This window comes from Triplophysa dalaica, chromosome 4 (genome assembly GCF_015846415.1).
Source record: "Triplophysa dalaica isolate WHDGS20190420 chromosome 4, ASM1584641v1, whole genome shotgun sequence".
In the NCBI taxonomy this organism is placed as follows: Eukaryota; Metazoa; Chordata; class Actinopteri; order Cypriniformes; family Nemacheilidae; genus Triplophysa; species Triplophysa dalaica.
The window spans coordinates 22,271,342-22,285,617 of record NC_079545.1 but is presented as its reverse complement, the minus strand read 5'-3'; the positions used below and the strand labels follow the sequence as shown (position 1 = coordinate 22,285,617).

General features: G+C 38.3%; 1 protein-coding gene across 3 annotated transcripts in view; it reads right to left on the bottom strand.

Annotated features, from left to right (window-relative positions):
• The window catches only part of stard8 (StAR-related lipid transfer (START) domain containing 8), a 59,702-nt gene that overhangs the window by 9,467 nt on the left and 35,959 nt on the right, over positions 1–14,276 (bottom strand). For all 3 annotated transcript variants that reach the window (XM_056746080.1, XM_056746078.1, XM_056746081.1), the window contains 3 exons: positions 7,013–7,094; positions 1,615–1,678; positions 101–1,395 (listed from right to left, as the gene is read on the bottom strand). In XM_056746080.1, the coding sequence (XP_056602058.1) occupies positions 101–1,395; positions 1,615–1,678; positions 7,013–7,094 (1,441 nt within the window). The remainder of the gene's footprint in view (positions 1–100; positions 1,396–1,614; positions 1,679–7,012; positions 7,095–14,276) is intronic.

The following is a 14,276-nucleotide window of genomic DNA, read 5'->3' as shown; positions in this document are numbered from 1 at the left end:
ACAAATCCAGCTTGTCATAAAAAACTTTGAAAATTGCCCCGCCACTTGATACTTTCAAACTCTCACACATGCCTACTGTCTCACTCTCACATTGCCTCACCTGCTGGGCCTAGTGAGCGATGCTCCCACCCCGGAGTCCCTCCTCTCTCTCATTCCTCCCTCTCCCTCATTCATAGAGTTTCCTCCGCTATCGTAATCGCTTGCTGTTGTTCCAACATCTGACATGGAACGTTCGTCAAAGTTGAGTGAGTTGATCAAACTGCCGGCTAATGTTGTGTCCGCCGTTGACTCGGTTTCTGCATTAGATTGGTCCTGTTGCTGAATGCTGAGGGAGCGAGACCATTCGTCAATGTTGTGCTGAAGCCCGTGCACGTGCTGTAAAATTTCATCTAGATGCTGGAAAGTTTCATCTTTCCCGGGGTCGAATGTGTCACACGGCCTGTCCGGTGCTTCTGGAACGTTGTCATATATGCTTCCGATCGAGCTCACTGAGTTTCTTCTCTTCCCAAAACCAGGTGAGAAAAGATCTTGTGACCCGCTGTGACTAATGCTTCCGTCCAACGAGAAGTCTCCATCTTCTCCCATCCAGTCACTATGTCTAGGACTTTGAGAAACGGTGACTGGACAAATACTCTCGATTGACAAAGATTTGGGGAACGTTCCAGGTTTGTGGTCAAAGGGGAGATGGACCACGCGATCTTTCTTCTGACGGTTGTGATTGGTTAACTTGGGCATCTCCCATGCTAACTGGTAGTCCTCCAGATAAAGGCATGTTCTGTGAGGCTTGTGCAGAGGAGCTTGCTGGCTAACGTTACTGCGGCATATTGTATGTGACTTCCTAGCAACATCTTTGGTATTTCGACACTTGTTTGCGGTTTGTCCAGGCAAACTTGTATCAGATGTACAATGTAAACCTGAGGGTGGCTGATGTTGAGAGACCGTTATAACACTAGCAGGGGCCGTCGCTTTCTCTCGATCCCTCTTCTTTACTGATTCTCTCCTCCGTAAGAATGTTCTAGAAGAACGCTTTGCCTTCTCTCTCACTGAGGGCAGTGAAGATGAGGACCCAGCTTCATCGTTTTCATCTTGGCTGGTTGAGACGGAAACGGGCGATGAGCTCACGCCTACAACGTCTGGAGAGGTCGTTTCCCGTGTTCTGTCCAAGCTCAAGCTGCTAGTGCTGAGGTCAGAGGTCAGCGAGGTGACGTCTAGGAGACTATTTTCACTCAGCACACTGTCACTACTTCCTGAGGGTCGTAAGGTTGAGGTCCTGTTGCCAGGTACGACAGGATTGGGCGAGAGGGTGCGGAGACGGGACCATGTTTTACTCTCGCGCTGAAACGCCCAACGGGAACTAAGAGCACATGCGTCGTCCTCTTCAGAATCCTCACTTTGCTGAGGGTAACACACAGACAGACAAAAACAGATAAATGTAAGAATTGTTAAAGAGAGAATATAACATGAGACCTTCAGTTCAATCTTATTCTCAGTCTTCCATTTAAAAGCCACCATCCAGTGCAAGTGAGTAGTAATGATGACGGGCAAGAGAACAGCAGCTGGCAGCACACCAGATCATCACATTTGAAATTAGAAGTGGACAGCGTGTTTGTTTACCTGTTTACATTGAAAATGAACCTCCAAGCTCATCGCGGCACATTTGTTCAGGGTCATTAGCCTCCTAAACACAAACACACAGAGGGAATGACATATTGAGCATTTTGTGATTGAAATTGACATGTAATTAACACGAAAGTAAATAATATGCATTTTATTGGATAATGGAAAAGTGTGGCGTAGTGGTTTCCTCAGCTTAGTAGTGAGAGTGTGGCGCTAACAACAGCAAGGTCATGGCTTCGATCCTAGGGATTGCACAGTAATGCAATGCAATGTTAGTCACTTCGGATAAAAGCATTTGACAAATGCGTAAATGTAAATGGTCAATGGTCTGGTGACTGAAAGGATGTAGGCTTGAGCCCTGGAAGCGGGCATCCATTAATTCACTCAAGAATCGGCAATGGCTGTATTAACACTGTTATTAACATTAAATACACTAAAACATGTGTTCATGGGACCAAAAGAGCCCAAATATAAACGTATACAAAACCTTAAAATATAAACAAAAGAAACAAGGTGCAATCCATAATTTTGCCTCTATACCACTATGTTGATGTTAAATTGTACGTTACTTAATGCACTTAGATTTATGTGTGTTAAAATGACATTAAACAGACATTTCCCCAAAAGATATCCAACAGCTTAAATTATGCATCGTTATAATGGTCGTTTACACTGTTTAAAAACCCCCAAAATGCACAATAACGGAAATGACACATTAACTTGCTACTATAAACAAAAGCTTGCAATGCTTGCCCCGCCTCTGGGACCTTCTGATTGGTCCAGTGTTCTGAAACTGACATTGATGAGTGCCGCTGCGAGTAAAAGTTGAAATATTTTTTAACTTGACACAGTGTTTTATTAATGGTTCACTTATGCGAGATGCTCCAAAAGACACCAGATGCAAGCACAATGGTAAACGTTTACCAAAAATGTTTACCATTCACCCAAAGCAGATGTTAATACCGGGTGTTAACAGGGTCAATGTGTCCCTGAGCAAGACACTGAACCCCAGGATTCTCCAAAGCAGAATGTCTATGTAATTACTGGACAGTGTGTCACTCTGAATGAAACCCACTTCTGTGTGAGCAGCAAAGGTCCAGTGTGTAACTGTTTGGCGGATCTATTGACAGAAATGCAATATAATATACATAACTATGTTTTCATAGGTCTATAAAGAACTAACACAATGAAGCCTTATGTTTTTATAACTTTAGAATGAGCTATTTCTATCTACATACACCGCAGGTCAATATACTTTCCAATGTTCTGTAAGCAGTCGCATTGTTTTGAACGGGAGGGGTGGAGTGAGCGGTTGGTTGCAATTCGCAACCTTCCCGCTAGATTTTAGTGAATGGACCTTTAAATACATGTTGTATGTTCTTGTTATAACTGTAGGACAAAACCACCAGAAGTCAATTCCCAGCAAAAACACAATACAAATAGTAATAGTGACTGTTAACATGCGGCTGTCAAGGCTTAAAGCACAATTATTCTTTTTTTTATTCTGTTGAAAAGGAGCATTGAGTGTTTGTGGGTGTCTGATGTTGATCGAGCTCTGATGATACCCCAGCTGAATTGCATTAATGCCACGCTCAACAGAGTGATGGATCAATGAATCCCGTGTTTGGTCTGATCGTGACTCCGCCACTCTCACCATCTGCACCTGATCAGCTCTTACATGACAGCACTTTTGTTAAAGGTAGACAGACATTCATCACCATGTCATTTTCTGTTTATTGGCCTGTTTACGGTTGATGGGAGTAGCCGAGCTCAGAGAGATGGAGAAAGAGAGAACATTCAGCTGTACTTTGATTTCACTGAGTGTGTATTATTCCAACGTATATATGCAAGGACGATGAACAATTTAGTTTTCAGTGATTGTCTCAGCAAGACGCAATGAAGAATATTCCAAACTGCCCGTTTGCTCATCTAAGTGCGAAAATGGACACACAGAAATGAAGCGACCGCACATACAAAGCCTCTATCTATCTGGTCTGTTTTGACTGAGTCTGTTTATTTGTTGCGCCCCAATGGCCACAGTATTGCTGTTGAACACATATAGGCAAACACATTGTTTGGCCCCGGTGGCCACAGGATTTTGCTATTTCGTAATGATGTTTTTTGGCATGACAGACCAAAAATAAACCGTTCCAATGCAGCAGCACTTTTCAAATTAGCCAATTATTATGCATAATAATTCACAATTCTATATGCATGTGACCTGCGGATTAACTGCAAAGTTTCACCATCATAAAGTGAAAGTTTAATAGCCTGCTCAACACATTTATTTTTTATTAATTCTATTAACTCTGACACCACGTTTATACATATATGTATATATATATATATAATTTTATACATATTGTCTATTTGTAAAACACATGCATACATATGATGTATCCCAGAAATTTGTTTTAGAAACTAGGTTCTGCTTGAAAAACACAAACTTTTATTCTGGATGCGATTAATCGTGATTAATCATGATTAACCGTTTGACAGCTCTATCGCTAGGTCCCTGCTCCCATGAAGGGGACACAACGTGAAACATGATTTTCACATACATAAGCAAATAAAGTCACTTCCCACAGTAACAAGGATATTTAATAATGCTTTCAAAGCCAAAGCCCAGGAAACACGCATTGAGTACAGGGCTATTGACTCTCACACCAAATTCCAATAAACAGCTGACCGACAGCATGAAATTTCATCTCAGCAATTTTGCTCAGATACCCTGGTAGTCCATTTCATCTTTGAGCTATTTGGCAACGCGGCTGCAGACTGACATATCCGCTCAGGTGGCGAGACAGACGCTGCATGAGTCCACTTCACAGAGAGACAGTCAGGAATCTTTAAGAGCACGAGGAACCTGCTGAGACAGAGAGATGAACAGATGTGCTCATCAGCTCACTAACGTAAGAGGGCCGTTGGGGGTGTGATGGGGCAAAGTGGATTCCAAAACCACTGCAGAGATTTTGGAGGAGAAGATTGACTTTTCTATTAATGCTGTAAAAGTCAATAGGTCGCCACAGGATTTTGCAGAGATGTTTTGTGATTTCTGATGCCAAAAATGCTTAATTTTGCAGTGGCTTTATTAAAATTTTTGATAAAAATTGCTGGAGGGTTTAATGGAAAAGTAACAAATACTACTTGAATTGTCAAATAGGGTTCACCTTTAAAACTATCACCTGTGAAAAAAATAATTATGCATGTCCTATGATTAAAAGGAAATACTGAAGGTCTGGAAACATTGTCCGCTTTAAGTTAAAGGCCCCCCCAAGAGGCCATTTTGACAGGTCAAGCAACGTTTCATTTCATGGTCCTTCATGTTTCTGGTTGTGGAAATGTCTCTGTGATAATGTTTATGAGTTTATGCAATGAACCAAGCTTGCTTTTAAGAAATCAGTGTTAAGTTGATTGTGATGTATGTTCATTGACACAGAAATAAACATATACAATAAAATATTCATATAAATTAAATATATAATGAAGTTATATTATTAACCACCATCCAGAACTATAACCAAACACTGACCAGAAGTTAACTTTGGGTCAGGCACACGCGTCTGATGAAACCGTCTATCGACCATTTCGCAAAATGTAAACAAAACTAGTGTAGATGCCCTTTCTGTATCGTTTTTTTAAAGGAGTCATTCGCCGGAAATATGTGTTTTTCTTTGTCTTTTGTGTGTTATAATTGCCCATGCATCTATTAGACACGTGAAATTTAAAAAATGTAAGTGTCGGAACAAAATATGTATTTTATCTAAAAGCGAATGCTCACCCAGACCTGCCTGAAAAGCCTTGTGTAACCACACCCCCACAACTTGACGTCAGTTTGTGGAGTGATTTGACTGAAACCGCCCAAATCTACACACAAGTAAGGTGGGCGGTCTTGTAAATCTCATTTTACCGTCACCGCCGCAGCCTGATGTTCCGAATATTTGAAAATGGCGTTACATTTCCGTGCAGTATTCGACCAATCACTAGGCGCTAGTGACCTGGCCAATCATAGCACACCTCGCTTTTCAGTGCGATGAGCTTTGTAAAATATCAGCACGTTTCAGAGAGGCGGAGCAAAGAGGAGATTCAAACATGCACGGTATGTGGAAAATACAGCGTTTTTTAACCTTAAATCGTGTATACACATTGTATTACATCTAAAGCAAACAATAATATTTGTTTTAGCCGAGTCAAGTGACCCCTTTAACTTCCCAAAAGTTTAAAGGCAATACAACCAACAGAACATTTAGCACTAAATCAGAATGTTCAACAAACATCTTTAAGATGTATTGTATATGTGAAAACAGGAAGTGCTTCTGGACCAGTGTTGTTTACATTTAGCAAAATGGTCAATTGGTGGAAGTAAGCGACTGTAGAAAAAGTTTTGAATGCTTTAATCGTGAATTTTGGAGAACAATAGTTTATATGTACCCTTAAAGCTAGCACATTCATTCTAAAAACAAAAAACTTAAATTTGGATATCATGGGGACTTTATTGATAAGACAATTAGATAACAGCAGCATTTCCATTTTCAGTGTATTTCGACAGATTTTCAAAAATATTTGAATATTTATAAAAACTATTAACAATTAGTTGTTGACAGCCGTACTATTTCATCAGTTTAGTTTTGAATTTAGGTGGTAGCTACCAGTAGCACCGTATCATACTGAAGCCAAAATTTTGCACTCAATACAAACCCATAATATGCAGGTTTCTTTTCTTTAAATGTACTTTTTTATCGACTTGTTTACATACATATGCTGTAGTATTTCAGTATTTCCGCTTCAGCTATGCGTGTGCGTTTTTCTTAATGGAGCTGTCCTTGTGTGTTTTCGCTCTCAGTTTTCTTTAAACTGTGCATCACTCGCTGCTTTAGACCAGATGGTATATTCTCTCCATCTCTCTTCGTCTATCTCCCAAGGACCAGCGGCACCAGTTGCACCCTGGGAAATGTAATTTCCTCTTTTCAGTTTATTCACTATCTTTGTAGAAAAGGCCATTCGCTTCATGATTTCTGCAGGTGTGACCGGTCACATAATCACTTATTCCACATGGTTGAATGAAAAGAAAACTAGAATAAAGTTCAGGATAAATAGGAAATTCATAGAACAATAAAGCACAGCGAGGCCTTGACACACCGTCTCCATGGTGATCATAGATGATCATTTAAAAAATGCAATAAATGAGATGCCATCCCATGACACATGACTCACAATGTTGAATGTACGCCGAAAAACATAAATGTCATGTTATGAGGGTCTTACGTTTTATTCACCTGGTACCCACTGCATTCATCATGAAAATATGAGTAAGAACTCACACTAGAAGACACTGTTCTAAAGAAGAATGTTACATTCAATTTCTATTGACATGAATAAGTAATAAATTTCTCACCTGCATAATGCCTTGAGAGAGTCATGATCCAGAAACTCATGGTCTCTCCTCACGGCGGAGATCTCAATGGGAAACAGAGAGGCTGAGCACAGACAGAAGTATAACTGAATTAATTAATAACTGAACACGTACATAATGAGGCTAATTAAAGCCTACTGAGATCAAATGTAACATTAAGGACAGTGGTTAGTAAAGAATACAAGTAATAGAGGAAGAAAGATTAGTCATACGCAACATTACACTGATGAAATAAAAAAAATCCCAATATGGTTTAGCCCTTTGACAAAATGAAACTTTTCAAAGCAAAAACATACATATCAATATTTTGATGAGGCAAATATTTCCGTCATAATTATACTTATTATAAAAATACAGTTATTATTTAATTAAAATGCCCACACTGTTATCACTAAATGAGCACAATGATTATATTTGTTGTTTATCTACATGCACAATTGTAGCAGACTATTGATCTAATACACTGTTTTTCTTTATTGTATTTAACTAAATACAGTATAGTTTCATAAAGCATGTCACATAGGCTCAAAATAATCACTTAATATCAATTTCATTGTTACTGTTAGTTGCAGAAAAAAAACTCAACTTTAGCCAGATTAGTTAAACAATAAACAAACCAGGAAATAGACACTGTCAGCACTGCTATAAATATTGCAAATAATCACGAGACCGTAATGACACAAAGGAACACAAAAGATATCACACCACGGAAAATACACATCACCCAATGAATTGGTCACTAATAGAATTTGTAACCCTAAATCAGGTCTGTACTGTTCTAGTGTATTTCATATTAACTTTATGGTGCACATTCACCAACCACCATCTTAATATAACAGCAACAACAATAAGTTTACACTCTCTAGAAAATAGACCGTGGTCTATAAAAACAAGACATGACTCAATGAAACTTTAGCAAATGTTTTATGTTATTAATACTAATTAGAAAAATTGTTTCACTGTAAAAAAAAAAAAAAATTAAACAGAAACAGGCAACAGTTGATGGTTGAAATGTCCTTTGTTGGATTTAAAGGGACAGTGCACCCAAAAATGATAACTCTGTCATCATTTACACACCCTCAAGAGGTTTCAAATCTGTATAAATGTATTTTTCCTGATGAACACAGAAAGATATTTGGAAGAATGCTTGTAACCAAACAGTCTTGGCCACCATTGACTACCATAGTAGGAAAAATTACAATGGTAGTCAAAAGTGACCCAGAATGGTCTGCTTTTCAACATTCTTCAAATTATCTTTTTAACAGAACAACAAAAAATTTAAAAGCAATTTTTCCAACTATGCTGCTGGAAACATTCTTCCAAATATCTTTCTCGGAGTACATCAGAAAAAATAAATGTATACAAATACCGAACAACTTGAGGGTGAGTAAATGAAGACAGAATTTTCATTTTTAGGTGACTGTTCCTTTATCACAAATTTTTTAGCCACTTACGTCACTGAATGTTTGCTGTGTCAATAACAGAATGTTTAATTCTGTGCTTAAGAGTAATTATGAGCCGTTCTCTGGGCTACCCAGACATCAGTAATAGACAAAGAATAAGTATCACTATTCATATACACTCACCTAAAGGATTATTAGGAACACCATACTAATACTGTGTTTGACCCCCTTTCGCCTTCAGAACTGCCTTTATTCTACGTGGCATTGATTCAACAAGGTGCTGAAAGCATTCTTTAGAAATGTTGCCCCATATTGATTAGATAGCATCTTGCAGTTGATGGAGATTTGTGGGATGCACGAAGCTCCCGTTCCACCACATCCCAAAGATGCTCTACTGGGTTGAGATCTTAGTACAGTGTACTCATGTTCATGAAACCAATTTGAAATGATTTGAGCTTTGTGACATGGTGCATTATCCTGCTGGAAGTAGCCATCAGAGGATGGGTACATGGTGGTCATAAAGGGATGGACATGGTCAGAAACAATGCTCAGGTAGGCAGTGGCATTTAAACGATGCCCAATTGGCACTAAGGGAACTAAAGTGTTCCAAGAAAACATCCCTCACACCATTACACCACCACCATAATTGCATTAATGAGAAATTGAACAGGTGTTCCTAATAATTCTTTAGGTGAGTGTACATTCTGACAGTGAAATAATTATTAAATTGCGGTAAAATTTCCTGACGTTTCGTTGATTTACGTAATGTCTCGTTTTTTTATGGACCACAGAGTGGAAATGCACACACTGTAATGGCAGTCACATCTTAAATTAAGCAGTTGACGGTCTATTAAAAAGATGACAAACAGCACTAAACTCTGGGTGGCCCTATTTTAGACTGAACAAAGATGAAAAACAGTTCAGCATGTGTATACCTGTTTATTGTTTGTATGGCTATGTGTGTGCGCGTGCACTTTAACACTGCTGAGGTGTCCCATTTCCAGGTTTTGTTTTGACCTCCTTCCTTTCTGAGAAAACGCAGATCCAACAAATGACTCCCAAAGAGCATTTATTTCCAACAGCTCAAATCATAGCAAGAACAAAGTAAAACTATACTAACCCGATGACACACAAAGACAACTTTAAACCAAGCCAGCCATCTCTAATATAATACGGCACATTCAGTGTCAGTCTGAACCAAGCTGACATTTCATTAGTTCAGCAGGAGAAGTTTCAATTGTACATCACAACTCTTCTTTCAATCTCCTCCTCTCAAAAAGTTATTAAGTACTGTAAGTGTCCTTTTCAGTGTGGTTCAATGAACACCCATCATTCTTTTTTCCTCACACGGTCAAATACTTTGTAAATCAGTCTTCTTGTCTGCTTAAAGGAGATGCTCAATGGATGTAAGAAGCGAATGTAATGCTATGATGAAGCGGAAGGACCGACAGACCAAACTAGTGAAGAACTCAATCTTAAAACTTAAATTTGTTTTCCGCCTGCAGAATAAAATAATTTCCCGGCTAAGGCACAAAACAGCAAAGATAACGAAATGTGTTGCGTGTATTGTGTACATTTGAGGCTAAAGCAGGAAACGTGTTTAAACTTTAAGCCCTGTTCTATTGTATAAAGCTCTCTAACAATACTAATAGGATTTAACATCACGTTAAATCCTATTTATTTGCGAGTCACTATTGATCAAAGCATCTGCAAAATGCATAAATGTAAATGTAAAGCCAAACATGTATCAATGCAGCTTTCATGAAGAATAATCCCTAAAAGCCTTCAGGTCTCACGGGTTGTTTGAGATATGTGCGCACTCAGGGAGTCAGAGCACAAATAATAAAGGGAGTTCTCTTTCAAGCTTTGTTACTTAATTTTGAGTTTTTATGTCCGTTTCAAAGTTCCCATATTAACAAGAATCCTTGTAGTTGGGAAACAAAATGCATGCGTGTTACAGTACAGTGCCCAAGCTCTTAAAGGGGCAGCAACATAATAAAGATCTCGGTTTACATTGTTAATTAAACAACAAAGGACGGGCCCATAACACCCACACTGATATTAAAAAGATAGTTCACCCAAAAATGAAAATTATGACATTATTTACTCACCCTCATGTGATTTCATATCTCAAGTCAAGTCAAAGTTTATTTATAAAGCACTTTTTAAAGAACATCACATGTTTAACAAAGTGCTGTTCATGCATTCGAGAGTATGATCAATAATAAAACCGGTCAACAGAAAAACAATAAATCAATAGCCTACATGGATGCAGCTCTCACATAGTGTCAAATCCCAAACTGTAAAAATAGGTTTTAAGACTAGATTTTAAAAAAAGTGTCTGAGCCTGTCTAATGTAGAGGGGCAAGCTATTCCAGAGCTTTGGGGCCGCCATTGCAAATGCCCGGTAACCCCAACTCTCAGCCAAAAGCAAATGGTCAGCAGACCTAAGAGCTCTTAGTGGAGTATACGGCTTAACCAAATCAGACAAATATTTAGGGGCTAAACCATCGAGAGATTTAAAGACAAAAACTAAAATTAATCTTAAAATGCACCTGTAGCCAGTGAAGAGAGGCAAGCACAGGGGAAATATGTTCCCGCTTTCGTGTGCCAGTCAACCAGACGTGCAGCCGCATTCTGGACCATCTGCAATCTGGAAATGGAAGCCTGACTAACGCCTATATATAGGCTTTACAGTAGTCCATGAGTCTAAATAAAAATATGTAAAATTCTTTCCAAGTCTTTAGGAGACAGGAAAGATTTCACCTTAGTAAGTTGTCCCATTTGGAAAAAAATAGATTTAACTACTGAGTTAGTCCAGTTTAAAATCACAATCCATGATAACACATATATTTTTAACATAGGGCTTCACAAGTGGTTTAAATTCTCCAAGGTCTGAGACTAAAGTCTCGCAGTTATCACCCGGCGTAAACAGCATAACTGGAGGAATGTTTGTAATTTTCAGTTCTGGGACATATTTGACTGCCGTACAAAGAAAAATGAAATGATAATCAAAGGTGCCCCAGAACTGTTTGTTTTCCTAAATTCTTCAAGATATCAAAAAAAATACAAAAATGTTTTCTACTATGGTAATTGATAATGTCCCAGAACTGAAAATTGCTAACATTCCTCCAAATATATTTCTTTGTGTTCAACAGAACAAATAAATGTATACAGTTTTGAAACAAATGAATAAATGAAGACAACATTTTTATTTTTGGGTGAACTGTCCCTTTAAAGGAATTGAGTGTGTGAGTTGTTCACAATAAATAAAGGAATAAAGTAGCTTTAAGAAAAATGTGCTTTAAAGATGATAAAGTGTTGAAAGAGAGCTTACATATACATTACAAATAATTTAATAATAAACAATGATTTGTATTCATTTCTAATTGATCTATTAAATTTCAAATTGATTTATTAATGTATTAAACACAAGTTTAATACAAGTTTTAGTGTTGACTCTGGTGCTACCAAATGAATGGCTGGTCCCACCAACTGGATAACTTGATAGCACCATTGCCACCTCTCTCAAATGTTAGTCTGCAGCCCTGCATATAGCTGGATGGCATAGACGAACACGACATTGCAATGGAATAAACTGTCAACAGATTACATGTATATGGAAATAAATTGGCATGACTGACTCACGTGCAGCGCACCATGAGCCATTTTTAATACAACTTACTTGCCACTGAGAGGCTACAAAGAGTAAAACCATTCGCACCAGGAACCCTGCGGTTTAACAACACAGCACCAACTACAGAGTTTTTAATAGAGCGTCATGGGAGGATGCTGAGATAAAAGTGGGAAACCTCTATAGCAGTTATGGCAAAGCCGTACATGAATAGACAAAAGAAATCACAGAATCCCTCAATAATGACCTCTCACGATTCACAGCCGTTATTTAGTGATCAGTCACTGCATCAAAGTCTTTTTTTAACGTTAAATCCTTTCCATGGTTCCTTTAAAGATATTTTTATGCAAATGCCACAGGGATGAATGAGTTCAAGTCTTCTTTGATATATAACAGTATAAGAATATCTCCAATACGGAGCCCTACGCGACACCGCGGCATCTTTAATTCAGCACATCCCTGTTTCTGTCACAGCCGACGCAGGTCAAGAACCAATGAAAGGAGGGCACTGCGTTTAGTCTGTGACATGCTGCAGAAAAATACACAACTCTGTCAGAGGAAGTCGAGCAGATGGCAGGTGTTTGTCAGGTTGCTTCAATGAGACAAATGAATAGATGCGCTATTGCATCCTGCTTTGCAATTTTCATAAGCGGGCAGGGTTTAAAAAACAAAACATGGACAGCTGTAATGTTCTTTTCTTTCTTAAATCCGATCAGCATTGTAATGTTTTTTTAAAGGTCTTGTGCTTAAATTTACGCATTTGACTGTCATTTTTATCCAAACTGTTTTATCCAAATGTTTATGCATTTCTTATAAGAAAAACCCTTGTTAATATTACTGTTTAATTCCATGCATATGAAACTACAGCCTTCCATGTATATCAAAAGTGAACCATTATTTAATGATGGATAAAAAAATCGTAAAAGAAAATAAAAACCGTAGATTTATATTCACGGGCCTGGGGTGCCTAAAGAAAACAGCTTTATCTGCATTCAGGTGCAGGTTTAGTCCCGCCTGTGAAATTTGAGCAGGCTAATATTAGAATTTAGAATTTGTTATCGTCTGGGTCACAGGTACGCATGCTTTATGAAAAACAACTTCAGTGACAGAATCCCATTTTCATAAAACTAAACTTTGAGACCACCCATCATTAAAAATGGTTTCCTGGAAGGCAGCTTTAAAAGCTGTTAGAATACAGTTTGAGATTTTTGGTTAAAAGATTAAAAGAATTTGTTCACCCTAAAAAGAAAAATAATCTCGTGTCATTCCAAACTTGGATGCAGACCCGTTTTTACCATACGATGAACATGAATGAGGACAGGTACTGTTAAGCTCCAAAATGACATTAATATTGTGTTTGTGGCTACACAATATTAGGTTATCAAGTGCAACACGTCCAGCAGTTGGTCGTGAGACATCCAAGACCAAATGGTGTTTGATGCCACTTATGTCAAATATTCAGCAACAGTTAAAGAACTCATTATCAGTATCAGGATAAAAATATGTTGGACTGTTCATCACACAGCAACTGCATGACTTCAGAATTCACTAAATATAGCACACAAGTCATACTACTATTTAAATGATACTTTTGTGCCACATCTTTGCCATTCTCAAGCTCACAATCATTATATGGAGCATCGCAAAATTCAAAGATTTGCATTTTGTGTTTCAAGTAAAAAAATAAGTTTGAATAACTCCTGACAAATGGTTTCCTTATTAAGCTAGTCTTAAAATAGTCTAAAGACTTCATTCAAGTTTAGACGTCCATTTTAAATGGTTCCAATCCCTGCAGCCTGTAAACCAAGTCTGCATGACATTCCCAGATTTGTTTTTCTTCAGCATATGTGAAATTGTTGAAAATCAACTTCTGGAGGGCAAAGAGCCCATCAGGACTAAAACAAGCTCCTTTAGCACCTGTGCTGTAGAAAACTCTGTGGTTCAGCATGGCTTTACACTCACAACCCAAAAGGGATTTGAACCAAAAGCCATCTGGTCTCAAGCCCATTTCCCCCATCACTAAGCCTGAAACATAACAATAACATTTAAGCTTTCTGCAGTGAAGTGCTTCCATCCATTCAGTCCTGAACAGGAACAGAGAGAGAGGGAGGGTGAGCGAGAGAGAGAGAGAGAGAGAGAGAGAGAGAGGGAGATGTAACATCCCTGCTCTTTTCTAAAATGAGATGGGGAACACCAGAAGACCAAAAAA